The 13,429-nt window shown below is 41.6% G+C and overlaps 1 protein-coding gene across 7 annotated transcripts in view; it reads right to left on the bottom strand.

Moving 5' to 3' along the window:
* Positions 1-13,429, bottom strand: part of TCF20 (transcription factor 20) — a 130,029-nt gene that overhangs the window by 28,941 nt on the left and 87,659 nt on the right. For all 7 annotated transcript variants that reach the window (XM_034062748.1, XM_034062743.1, XM_034062747.1 and 4 more), the window contains exon 3: positions 11,610-13,429. This exon is cut by the window's right edge and continues 3,817 nt beyond it. In XM_034062748.1, the coding sequence (XP_033918639.1) occupies positions 11,610-13,429 (1,820 nt within the window). The remainder of the gene's footprint in view (positions 1-11,609) is intronic.

Below are 13,429 nucleotides of genomic sequence, written 5' to 3'. Positions count from 1 at the left end.
TAACAATAACGAAAATCCTCTACCTTTTCAACTGTCTGGACAAGTAGAAGGTTGCACTTAAGTAACAAATGCTGCAAAGCTGTATACATTTGAGAACCACCGTAGGCAAATTTTCAAATGTACCTTTTATTGTATCTGCTAGTTTGTGTAACTAGGAGTGCTGTTCTGGAAAAACTTTCTATCTGAAGTCATTACCTTTGCTGGTCCATTTATTTCCAGACCACTTTAAGACATCGGGTTGTACTCACACAACCTGCTGGCCCCGCCATTCCTAGCAGCAACATTTCCCTGTATCAGTACTAAGAGTCAAGAAAACTGGTCCAGCAAAAAAAATCAGCTTGATAAAAATGAGGACAGGCATGTTCATGTAGAATTTGCTGGCCAGATCAGCTGCCTGATGTGGTTCAGTCACAGTGCAGTTGTACTGGCAGGCCACTGCAGTGCTGGCAAAAGGGAAGGCGTGAGGGAGAAGAATGGCTTCTAACAACCCTAACATAGCCTAGATACAATTACTGCCATATTTCGTCTTCACAACAGACTTTTCAATGGAACAGAAGTGCTTTGCAAGGGACACTCTCCACTTGTTTTGTGCCTTTAACAGCAAAAGAGCCTTGAACTTTTGCTACATTCCTACCTTCCTCTACCCTCATCTTATTCCGCTTCCCCAAGCCTAATGTCTAATCTATCCCTCCTCTGTCAGTTTAAAGCCATTCTCTCCCCATGTCCTGTCACCACATGCCCTTGTAAAAACCCCTCCAGATTTCTTGTAGTCCTCCTTTAGGCACTGGAAGACTGTTCCAAAGTCTCTCCTGAGCTTTCCCCTCATCAGGCTGATCGAGCCCCACTCTCTCAGCCTGTCCTCATGACACACGGGTAACCAATGTACAGGGGGGTAATACAGAGAAATTGTACAAGGGGGTTAAAGGAATTCGTTTGCTTAAACAAAAGTATTGTCTGTCCTAAGTACCTGCCATTGCCATCTTGCCAAGGCATTGATACTGCTGGAGGGGGAGAAGCAGATGCTAGTTCTACTGACAAAAGCAGATGATTGGTCCTGCTGATAAGCCCCGGAGAGGCAGACTGGGCGACCAAGCCCTAAGACCATGACAAAAGCACAAGTGTTTGGTCCTACTGAGAAGCGGGGGAGAAGCAGACTGGGCACCGACCAAACCCTAAGGCCATGTCTGAAGGTTAAAAGGTGTAAAGTTTAAGAAGAGGAAGACTCATTTACTTCATCTTGAAGACCCCTACCCACCAGAGGAAGACTCATTTACTTCATCCTGAGACCCCTGCCCATGACCAGAAAGGGCACTGCGCAGGTGCAAGGGACCTTCTGGCTCATTATAATACAAAGCGGGGATAGACTCTAAATATGTATAGGCGTATCCAGTAACCTAATGCATATGTATACCTTAAGAGAATAAATGTAAAGGAAGAACAACCCTGAGGTGTGCATGCTTTGGAGGAGCGATCCCCATGCACCTCAGCGCTGAATAAAAGCATACCTACTTTACAACTTTAACTAGTTGTGGAGTCTATTCGCGCATCACTCATAGCAGAGGTGCTCCAGCTTTCATAGCATCTGGCTAACAACCTTGTGCCCACATCTTCAGCTACATACCTTCCCAACACGGCTCAAGCCACTTTTGCTAACCCATAGCCCCAGCAATACAAGACTGCTGTTAAACGCTAATTGCTGACTAATGACAACTAATCATCATGCAATTAAACTTTAATTGCTAAGCAGCTGGCTAAAATCCAATCCCTAACAATGAAGGATCATTAATAACTTTTTTCCAAAGTACTCTACCCATGAAGATTATACCAGAGTCCAGCTAAGTGTATGGAATTGTTTGGAAAATATTTCCTCTGCCTAGAAAGACAAACTACCCAGAGTGTAACCGTGCAAGAGCAGTACAGTTTAGATTAGCTGAAAAGGATGGTTTCAAGATTCACCCAAACTCCATCCCTGGCTTCTTCCATAACCTCAGGCAAAATGTGCAGCACAGACAGAACCTCTCTTCTCCAATTCTTTTTTTCCTGCAGATTAACCGGAGTTTTAATTTTGCTGTAGTTTCTAAAATTATTACATGAATACTCATCATACTTCAGGTTGATTTTTACCTTTTAAATCTAGGGAAATTAATCACTTTCAGAACACATTTCTCTAATTAAAAGAAATGTATTTGGGTTATATAACTAGGTTTATAATGGCAGATAGATGAAAATTTACTTTCAAAAAGAAAAGAAGTTTAAAACCTGCCTTCTACATGGTCTTAAATCTCACATCACCATCAGTAAGTGTCTCAGTTTTGTCTGCACCATTCCTATCCAAGGCTACTGCACAAAGAAAGCATTATGCTTCTATAGCTTTTGCTGAACTTGGTTTGCACTGAAATGTTTGGAGAGCCTTTCTCGGTCATGAATAGCAGAACATTAGTACAGCTGAAGCCTTAGTTTTTGCTTATTCAGCGATCAAAGGATTCAGGATAATCACAGAATCATAGAACAGTCAGGGCTGGAAAGGACCTTAAGATCATCCAGTACCAACCCCTGCCATGGACAGGGACACCTCACACTAAACCGTGTCACCCAAGGCTCTGCCCAACCTGGCCTTGAACACCACCAGCGATGGAGCATTCACAACTTCCCTGGGCAACCCATTCCAGGGCCTCACCACCCTAACAGGAGAGAATTTCTTCCTCATGCCAAGTCTGATCTTCCCCTGTTTAATTTTTAAATTGTCACTCCTTGTCCTAACACTATAGTCCCTAATTAATGTTTATTTTTACAATAAAACAGATAAACAGTAATTCTTTATTTTAAAAGTCTCACAAAAGATAGGACTTTAATAATCCATACAATATTATACAACAGAAAGTAATGAATTCTTACCTCTAGAAATAAACCTCTTATCAAACTGAACAAGCAAAAAAATATTAAATATATATATAGCTTCTTTTTCCCCAAAAAAATCAAGGAAAGTGTTTTTCAAAGTTTACAAGTTTGCCTGGTTGTAATCAAACAGAGACCATTTTAAACACACAAGCATGGAGCAAAATAAGCTTCCGAAATTCTTAAATGTCCTTCAACACCTATTTGTTAGAAGCATTCTTTTAATGAAGTTAAGGGGATACAGCTCTTGACTACCATCTGGAATTTGTCCAAGTTAAAAAAAAAAGTCTTAGTTCACTTTAAGTGAACAAAACACAAACAGCACAACAACCCTTCTGCACAATTTCAGGGCATCTTAATCTATTTACCAGACCAGTTTAAAAAGATTCTACCTAAAATGATGCATAAATGGATTGTATTCAGTCACTATTGAGACTTTAGCAAGAGTTTGGCATCTCTACAAGTAACAGGCAACCTAAATCTTACAAAAAGAATTGTGTGAGCTTGTGGATAGCCAGACAAAAAGCTCTACAGCTTTGTTTAGAATCTCCTGCACAGACAAGGCCCCATTCACATTTGGAAGAGCTTCTTAGAAATTAAAGATACTTAAATGTATTTTTAAATTAAAACTATACAGATTTTGAGGATCCCTGATGCTTTACAGAAAGGCCACAAATGTGGACTGAAAAAGCTGCTTTTTACATACAAGTTTCCAGTGCTTCTGGCTACAACTAATGTAAGTGATTAAACACCCTATTCTTTCCCAAGTCTATTGTCAGTAAATCTATTTTCCGCTTTCCTCACTCCACATGCTAGACAAACAGTAAAATGCAAAACCACATGCAAGCACAGTCATAATACCCATACTTCAGGATAAAATACTGGCAAAGGAGTCTGCTAGTAAAGATGTACAAGACCTTCCCTGTCTACCCTCCATCTTCTCTCTGCCCCCTACAAAAGGGGAGAATTCTCAATACCAGAAGTCTTTCCTCTTTTCCCAGTATCATCTTGATGTCCAAAACCTCAGCTAAGCTGTACCTCCTGCCATCTACAATTCATCATCACCAATACACTGCACCAGTTTCACATGATTTCTACTCACAATTAAGCAAATGAAAGCCAGCTTCAGATCATAAATCTAATGAATGGCTTCCAGTCACTCAAGATATTGAAATACATGCATCACAAATGTAGATGTGGATTCTGTCTGCTCACCTCTTCAGCATTTGAGGCTTGTGATACCAATACACAGAGCTGCTGTGAGCTCCGGTGCTGTAGCACCAGTCATTCACACTTCTAGGTCTCTACCAAAGAAAGACAACAACTGCGATACAACAGGGGCTCCTAGCAGGTTCTCATCTCTGTGGTGGCACTCTCTTACAGACCAGGAGTCATGACAGCACAGAGAGTTTCAGTAGTGCAGCAGATGGCAATGCCTTTCTGAGAAAACAGAATCTGAAGTTCATTATTCAGCTTGTCTTTCAGAATTTCTTCTCCACCCAAGATTTCATGCTTCCTTATTTTTCTAACACTGAGGAAGAATACGAAAGATGCTGCCATTTCCCAAAGAATTAAAATGAATGTTAAACTAATTGTATTAAGGGCTGTCATTGAGAAAGAGTGAACACATTGCCAGCTCAGGCAACAAGGTGTTTGGACACAGCCTGTCAATGAAAACCTAGAACTCAAACACTTCAAGGGTAATTGCAGAAGGTGCCTCAAGATTATGTGGCACTCCTCACTTGAGGCGTTAAAGCACACTAAAAGCTGTTGCCAAAGATAAAAATAAGCAGACAATGTTCTCAATACACCCCTTTTTCAAACACTGCTAACGGTTCTTGAATTCATTACTGGTTTCCCTTTCCCCACAGTGAAAAATTAACAAGCTCCAGTGTTACTTCTTCCTACTCTGGAAATTTCTCCCTACTTGTACAGTTTTGGGTATAAGAAACACAGGTTTTCCTTCCAGTATTTGCCAGGCATGTGGTCTTTGAAGCAGCAGATTATTATTTCAGCTGAACCCTGACCTGATGCTGAACTTCACTTGAGGGGCTTTCTGGAGGGGAGGAAAAAAAAAAAGTCAAGTTCTGCACATTTTTCTTCTCTAAAAGGAACGAGAATGAATTTTAAAAAGTCAGCATTCATCTTCCAACACTTAGAAACAGTAGCACTGTGGGTCTAAAACACTTCCAAGTGGTGGTGTCACCTGGGCACAATTTTGTGTTACAGCTAACTCGATCTAATGATTCTAATTACCAGTGGAAAGGGCCTTTCTTGTCAGTGGCAGCAAACGTGGTTCAGAGAGTAAGTGGATTCAGATGGCTGATCTGGCACAAAGATCCCCACCCCAAGCTAGTCTTCTGATGGATTAGCTAGCTAAAAGTCATCCCACTGTGCAGATGCAGCTCTAGCAAAAGGGAAGCAAGCAGCTTGCAAAGAGGATGAAGCAGGATCACCCCTCTTGACAGCAAATCACTCCTAGCCTGGCTTAGGGATAACAAAGCACATCCATGCCAAATGAGACATTCAGAATAAACTGACACCTTCAGACTCATGGTGACACACTACTTAGGTTTCTGGGGCTAGAAGCTGTTTTGCCAGAGGCAGCTAACCTTCCACAATTTTTTCAGTGCATACTGATTCCCTAGCTTAGGCATTTGATTAGCCACACAGTTAGGAACCTTTTAAGAGCAATTACTTACAGAGTGTGGGAGCACTTTTGTCAGACTTTGATTTCCCAAATCTGAGAATATAAATAGCGTGATTCCTATTGATCCCTGTAGGCACCTTTCTCTACCCAATTTACAACTAGGGTTCAGAATGGTAAACAAAAGAAAATGGTTCTATAAAAGCAGCAGAGTAAACAAAGTATTATAAATAGGTAATCCTAATTTCCTCTGTGGTACGGATTTCATATATAAGGTACCATGGGAGATTAGGAATCTTAAGAGGTCCGGTAAAGTGTGGGGAACCAGAAGTTGCTCTTCATAAAATCTGGATAGCGTATGTAGGACTGGAGGTAGGTTTACAAACTAAAGACACAATGTGAGCCCGAAGGCTGCCACTGCCCAACTGTACTGGAAAAAAAAAAGAAAACCATTATTTTAAGTATCCATTTGCAAAGAGAGAGAAATGCATTTTAGGTTCTCAACTTCTGGGAGCCCCTATGCGGTTTTTAAGAACTTTCTCCAAAGTCATTCTGACCTTCTGAAAAGGCCTGTTAATGGCTCCAAAGCAGACACATTTCTCATCTTCAGGTAAGCAGCAGGCTTTGAAAGATAATCCACGGGCAGCTGAACAGACAAAATTTCACACTGATGAGAGAAAGCCCAGAATCTCCTTCCATTATGCCATGACCATGGGCAGATTTTACCCTTCACCACCTGTTACTCCAAAGTTCTCCTGACTGAAGCCCAAGATGATCGTTCGGGTAAGAAGCAACATAGTGAACAGTTTCCAAGGACTTCTTTCCATGCATAAGGATTAAAAGACAGTGTCTCAAGCTGGGAGCAAAGCAGAGATTGATCAGAAAAGCATTAAATTCTTTAGACCTGCTAAAAGAGATCTTCAAAACAGGGATAAACAAGTTTTCCTTTTACAGAGCACTGTCAGCAGAAACAAAAGCTACATCTACCTTCAGCAAGGTCAGTTCTGACCAGGGGAGGTGGGAAGAAACAAAACCCAAAAAGCAACACGTAAAAAAAAGCCAGAAGTAATACCTGTCCCAGGCCAGAGCCTCTGCCCTGGAAAAATAAGTGTTTTATAAAGAAATTTTACCTCCTAGTCAACAGCTTTCAAGAAAGCACAGAACTGTCTTCAACCTAACCATTTGCTCTGCATTGTTCTTCACTCACAGCTTCTTCAATTTAATAACGAGAATAAAGACCACCAATTCTTCCGAATGTTAAATCTGCTGACAACTACTGAAGCAACTCCATAATTTTGCTAGTTTCAAAGGTCACCAGAGATTTCATCCTGCATGAAAGTAAGTTTCTGATGAACAGGAAAACAATGAGAAGATAAACAAGATGGGAAACTGTTTCCTCAAAAGTATTTACAGAAAACTGCATGCAACTCTTAGATTTCCAAATCTGTAACTGCAAAAAAATGGCTGACATGACTCTAGGAAGAAAGTAAAAAATTTTCCAGAGGAAGAATACAGATATATTTTCAAGCCTACTGCAGGAATACCTGCTGTTAAGTTTCTTAATATCACAAAGGAAAGATCTCATCCCAAAACACTTACAGTCTTCTTTAACTAGCCCAAAACATGGTGTCTGGCTATCTTAAATATTTGAAAGAGAGCATTTTATAGGCAACAGGATCACCCTGAACTAAGGAGATGGTGTTTCTTCAGTTCAAGATTTCATTAGCCTTGGAACCAAAAATGCCTAACTCCAGTTAGCACCCTTACTATGGTTTTAACAACAGTTTAAGAGAGAAAGAAAGACTACTTGGCAGGTAGGTCCATCCGTTGGGGTATCTAATTTGAACCTTAAAATAAGAAGCCATTAAGCCATTCTGCATCTGAAGCAGTCCAATTAATCTGCTCAGCTATTTACATTCTCAGAGCCTTCCAGAGTGGGCAGAGTAAGCAGAACACCTTTTTTGCCTTTGGGAAAACAAGATTCTAACACTAGGTTGCTGCTTAGAAGACAATCCATTCACATTTTCAGTCTAGGGTGAAATCACACTTTAAGGAAAGCTCAAAGCTCAGGAGAGTGACTTCACAGTTTGATAAACCTTTTTAAGATAATACCTTCTCGTCTCAGATTTTTCTAGAGCATCTGGTACAAGGTGATCTTTCAGCAACCTTACTGGCATTGTAAGCCTTCCTTGAGACTGACTATGGGGCTGTTCTCAAGAAAAACCCTGCAGTAGGAGTTGGACATTTACAAGGAACAGAAAAGTTAACAAAGCAAGAAAAACGTTTCAAATTCCTTCTTGATTCTAGAAGGCAAATGAGAAACAGAGGTGTTGGGAGGAGGGAGAATAAATCTGTAATGACCTTCCATGTGAGAAAGAAGAGGCGAGTCTATGTGATAACAAGAAGGAGAGGGGGGTTACTTATGCCACTGCCTCTACATTATGGTTTGATGGTATACTGCCTTTGACTAGAAGGTTCTTATTTCTACACTGAGATGCTGCAAAAGCAACAACAATAGAGTCGGATCTCTAAAGAAAATATTACAACTCAATGATATGGATTCCATTTAAATTTGGTGCACATATGCCCTTTGTGGGTATTACAAGCAATTTGCATAGATTCTGAATTATGGTAGTATTTCACTGGCACAGAGCGTGTTACATACATGAACTATTTACTTCAAGGCTCATGACCCTTCACATGACATACACTAATATCTTTTCTTATCCCAGCCAAAACCTAACACCTAGATTCCTGTATGCTTCTGCATCCCTCTCTGTCTACTCTCTCCTGCTAGAAGCAGCTACATGGTTTGCATATCTGCTTTTCCAGACCCTAACACTGATGAATGGCATGTCACAAGGAACGAAGAGAAAATGTACTTGCAAAGCAAGAGAAAGGTAAAGAAAGAGCATAACAACAAGCATAGGGAATAAGCTGTCTGAGCCAGAAGGCTATCCTCAGGCAGTGGGGCAAAAGAGTCTAGTTCAGCACAGTCTTTCCACTGCCTGGGGATGGCTTCTGGCAGGTACACCTCTGAATACCCTGACGGCCATCTTCATGTTGCACATAACCTTCTCCTTCAGAAAGGAGATACTGCTTCTGATATATCCTTCAGATAGGATATACTGCTTTCAGCGGAGAATACAGCACTACAATTTGCTACAATAGGATAAAAAGGTTGAGGAGAAAAAAGACCACTGCTGGAAGAAAACCTATTCCATTATTTGTGACAGAGGCGAGAGATGGATTAGTCTTATGGAGGTAAGGCAGAAGAGCCCAGCATTCAGGTAGCATACCTCTTAATGTGCTTGTGTAAGACAATAACAAAGCACACACAAGAAAATGGTCCCTGCCTCAGTTCAGAATCTTGTAACAGAACAGTGGAGAGCACTAAAAGCCTACATATTACCTCTCATACACAGAAAAGCAACCAGCATTTCTTACAGACTTAAACAGGAAGCATTAGGAAGAAATCATTTTAGAATCAAATGAGATTGTAAGTCTGAGTGACGAGAAAAAACAGAACAAGATGGCAGTTTATGGATTAAGGATGGTGTAAAATAAGTCACATTTTGAAGTGAGAGTCCGAGAACTCACCATGAGTTCCAGAACAATTTAAGTTTGTGGCTGAAAAACATGAATCTGGAGTAAAAAGGAAGCTCTGCAAGACACTGGGAAAATTACCAAAAGCTCTCCAAAGGCATGGTGTTCCAGGATAAAGGGAAGGAAAGCACAAGCAGAACTTCAGTGAATGCCACATGAAAAGCTAGGAGTAATGAACAACAGCCTCTGCAAAAGCAGCGGAAAGAAAGGACGTAATCAAAAGAGGACACAGACAGGCAAGAAAGGTGGAACAACACTTCAACAGTAGCACAGCTGATGGTGATAAATGTAGCTGACAGGGAAAGGAAAATTAAGTACTGGATCTGAACCTTAGCTAGAAAGAGTTCACTATTAACACTGATGACAATCGGAGTAAAGCACAATCAAAAACCACAGTGGAGGACAAGAGCCCCAGACAATGCACTCAAGAATTTTGACATAAAAAAAGGGAAAGGAAATTAAGAGGCAGTTGCAAAGGCAAGGAGACCACAGGCATTTTGTACCCATCCTTTTTTTAAAAAATGGTGAACACTCATGCCTACAGGTACTGTGAAAGAAAAGCCAGGAGTTAAGCAAGTGATTAAAGGGATGAGGTAAAGAGAAAGGACACAAGGTTCAAGGGATAAGGAGATATTCTTGTACGGTGCTGTAAGAGTAGATGAAAGAGTTAAAAGGAGAAAAAAAAACGTTCTACTTGTGACAAAGAGATGATCACAACAGTTGGAAAAATGGGATAAAGGGTAGGCCAAAGTGTACTCAGTCAGAAAGTCATAAAGATCCCACGCAGAGAAAGAGCTACATGTCAAACAACATGCAAACCTTATAAAAAATGCTATGGATAACTGGCTGCTATTTGACAAGTTTGATTACAGCCTATCAACATAGCATGTTTCTGATGGGTTTACACCCCTTGAAGGTACAGGAACACAAAATGGATTGCTGGAGGACAACTCAAGAACTTGGCATTTGCTATTAGAGAAAAACAAGAATCATAGAAGACATGCCTTAAAAAAAACGGGAAAAAGGAAATATCAGACTGGAGCGATCCAAATTCAAAATACTGGTGAACTACAAGACATATGAAAGCACAGCCACATTGCAAGTGCTTCTATTTGAAACCTTGCGATTATCAAAGATATGAAATTCAACAGTTGTACCAGAACAAGCACACAGGCATGGCTCGATGAAAACCAAATGAAATTAACTGACTTTGTTTAATGAGAGGCTAGAAACAAGAATGCAAGCCAAATCAAGTTAGGGCAAAGAAGCATGTAATTACTGTCAAAGAACAGTCAGTGAAAATTCAGAACAAGCCAGGAATCAAACCTGAAGGGAAAAAGCTCATAGGGAGGAAATGAGCACACTGTGTGTAACAATACAGAGAGAAGATACAAAATGGATCCCAACACTGTTTAGAGAATGGAAGAATCTGAAGGCAACACAAAGAAGTAGTCTAAGTCTTCCATGGTCTGGCTGATGACAGAGAGCATGAAGCAAAAGGTAACCATAAATAAAGGGATGCAACATACTGATGACGGCAAAGCAAGCGACCTAACTGTGGTTTTTAAAGCAGCAGCTTCTGTCTTAAAAAATCAAGAACAGTGAGTGTCTCCATCCACAAGCAGGTTCTTGCTTTTATTTTACCTATTTCTTCTCACTCTTCTATACACGCACTTCGAGGAAGTCAGTTATCAGTATAATTTATGGTATAATCCATACTAATCAATACTAAACCTACCGACATTTCACTTAAAGCTTGCAGACCTCTGTGCAATTCTACTCTATCCACCTTGTAAGGGCTGTAAATTCTTCTACAGTTGAGCAATATGTATTGCAATCACAGAATAACTTAAGTTGGAAGGGACCCCTGCTGAAAGTAGAGTCAATTCTGAAGATAGATCCAATTTGAAAGGTAAAGCTGGTTGCTTATGGCCTTGCCCAGTCACATCTGCACAACTCTAAAATTCCACACCTTCTGTCATTCCCCATCCCTTCAATCCGATGTCTGACCACCTCCACCGTGAAGATTTTTGCCTAATTTCAAATTAGAATTTTCTTTGTTGCAATTTGCGTCTGCTGCTACTTGTCCTTTCACTGTATGACTCCAGAAAGAGCCCTCGAGAATGTTAAATATGTAATAGGATAAAGAAAGGCAGGGGGGAAGGGGGGGAAGGAGGGGAAGAAGGGAGATCACTGTAATCATCAGAAAGCCTTGAGACATCCAGAATATTTAGCAGGTAAGGAGCATCCAGCTTGTGGATGCCTGAAAAATCTATCTGATCAGGTGTGGCAGAGATCTGAACAAGGTCATCCAAAGGACATCACTAGCGATGTATTTAAGATGAAAGATGATTGCTTAAGATGAGAGAAAAACAAGAAAAAATGGTATTCCAAATGGTATACATATTGCAAATGGAAAAAAAAATTAAAATCATTACATATAGCAAGGTTAGGTACTCACCATTTCTTTTGCCATTTCCACAGCTTCCTGCAGCCCATAGAGCCTGCCACAGACCAGGTAGATTCCATTGGCCCAGAGAATACAACCCTCATGGACCCAAAATTCATTGCTGTCAAGAGGTAGTACAGGAATATGTAACTCCAGCTCAGTGCCACCTTCTGAAGTGGGCATAGACGGTTTTGAGTCCAAAGGAGTCTTTTCAACACCACTGCCACCATCAGTGGTTGCCTTTTTACATGCAGGTCCCCTTGAAAGTGACCGAGAGGCTCCACTACAGTCCTCAGAGCGGTGCCGCCTCTTAAAGCGGGGATGAGCAGCTAGGCTTCTTTGTTCCTTCTGTTGTTGCTGTTCCTCTTCCTCTTCCGTATCTGTCTTGGAACCATTAGCAGCACTTTTGTGCCGTACCTTGACCTTGCTCTGCATTTCTGTGGCCCTCTTTGGAGGTGGGTTCTTGGGCAAGGTGGCTGCATAATCCTGGGGGTAGAAAGGGCCAAAAAGGTCACCCATGTTACGATAGTTGGCCCATTTGCCACACAGGCAGCAAACCAGAGGCCCTAAGACAGAAGACTCTGTTACCACAGGGCCTTGCAGCACGAAAGTTGAGGTGGGCAGCACTTTGCTCTCCACATTGCTAGGAGGGGGTGTTGAAGATCGCTGTCCTTTCCGACCTCTCACCAGTTTGTTCTGCTCTTCTTCCTCTGCATTAATGATTGTGCACACAGCGCCTAAGTCACACTTGTTTACCACGTGAATATAAGGGAAAAAGAACTTATTCTTGGAGTCAGTTTTATCTACAGACTGGGTAGCATATTTAAGTTTGATCTCTGGTTCTTGAGGCTCCACAATAGGAGCAGCCCGCCTGGGCTTCCGCTTCCGTGGCTGTGCAGCAGGTTTTCTCCTCTCCCTCCTTTGCCTCTTCGGCTTTGGCTCACCAACAACTTCCCCTTCTGAAGACTGTGAAGGTACCGGTGGGGGTGGTGGTGGTGGGGGCAGTTGCTGCTGTTGCTGCTGTTGTTGTTGCTGTTGCTTCTTCTGCTTGTTTACGCTCCCAATTGGCCTCCCCTTTTTCTTTCCAGAGGGAAAATACCCCTTTGGAGGGAAACCATCTGGCTTGGGCGAAATGTTTGTCACATCTCCATCTTTTTCCTCAGACTTTGGATTTGGTTCAGAAGTAAACACACTGGAAGGGGAGATCGGTTTTGAGTCAGAAAAGGTCAGAGTGCCAGCTCCGCTTGCAGATCCCTCTGACCTTCCCTGACCAAATGACTTCTGAGAAGATGGTGCTGCTGCACTGGATCCTGCTCCTTCTTTACCAACACTGGCAGTTTCAGGGACCTTTTTCTTGTTTTTATCATCCTCATTGCTTTGCCACTCTTCTGAGGATCTTGGAAGAGTTATTTCACCAATTGTGTCCTGGCTGACTGGCCCCACTTGTTCTGACACATCTCCTTTTCTCTTTTCCGCCTCTGGTCCATGTCCAGTCATATTTCCTCCTTCAGGTCCACTCTTAAGAGCCAGGATGTCATCAAGAGTGACAGTATCTGCACCAGTTTCAGCACTGTTGGTAGAAACGCTTCTCCTAATATTAGGAGATGTAATTTTTTGAACAATAGCTTCCAGTTTTAATCCTCGCCCCTTTCTTGGAGGCAGTATTTTGGTCTTAGCTGGGCTTGTGAGGGAAACAGCAGGGCAATTCCTATTATCAGGACTCGGCAGATTCTTGAAGGAATCTCCCTTTGCAACTGACTTGCCAACATCTTGGCTTTGAGATGAATGGGCGTAGGAGTTGTATGTTTTATCAGCTCCTTCTTTTGCTGAAG

Source organism: Melopsittacus undulatus, chromosome 5, assembly GCF_012275295.1.
Source record: "Melopsittacus undulatus isolate bMelUnd1 chromosome 5, bMelUnd1.mat.Z, whole genome shotgun sequence".
Classification (NCBI taxonomy): Eukaryota; Metazoa; Chordata; class Aves; order Psittaciformes; family Psittaculidae; genus Melopsittacus; species Melopsittacus undulatus.
Note: the sequence above shows the minus strand (reverse complement) of the source record. Positions and strands in the feature narration are given on the sequence as shown.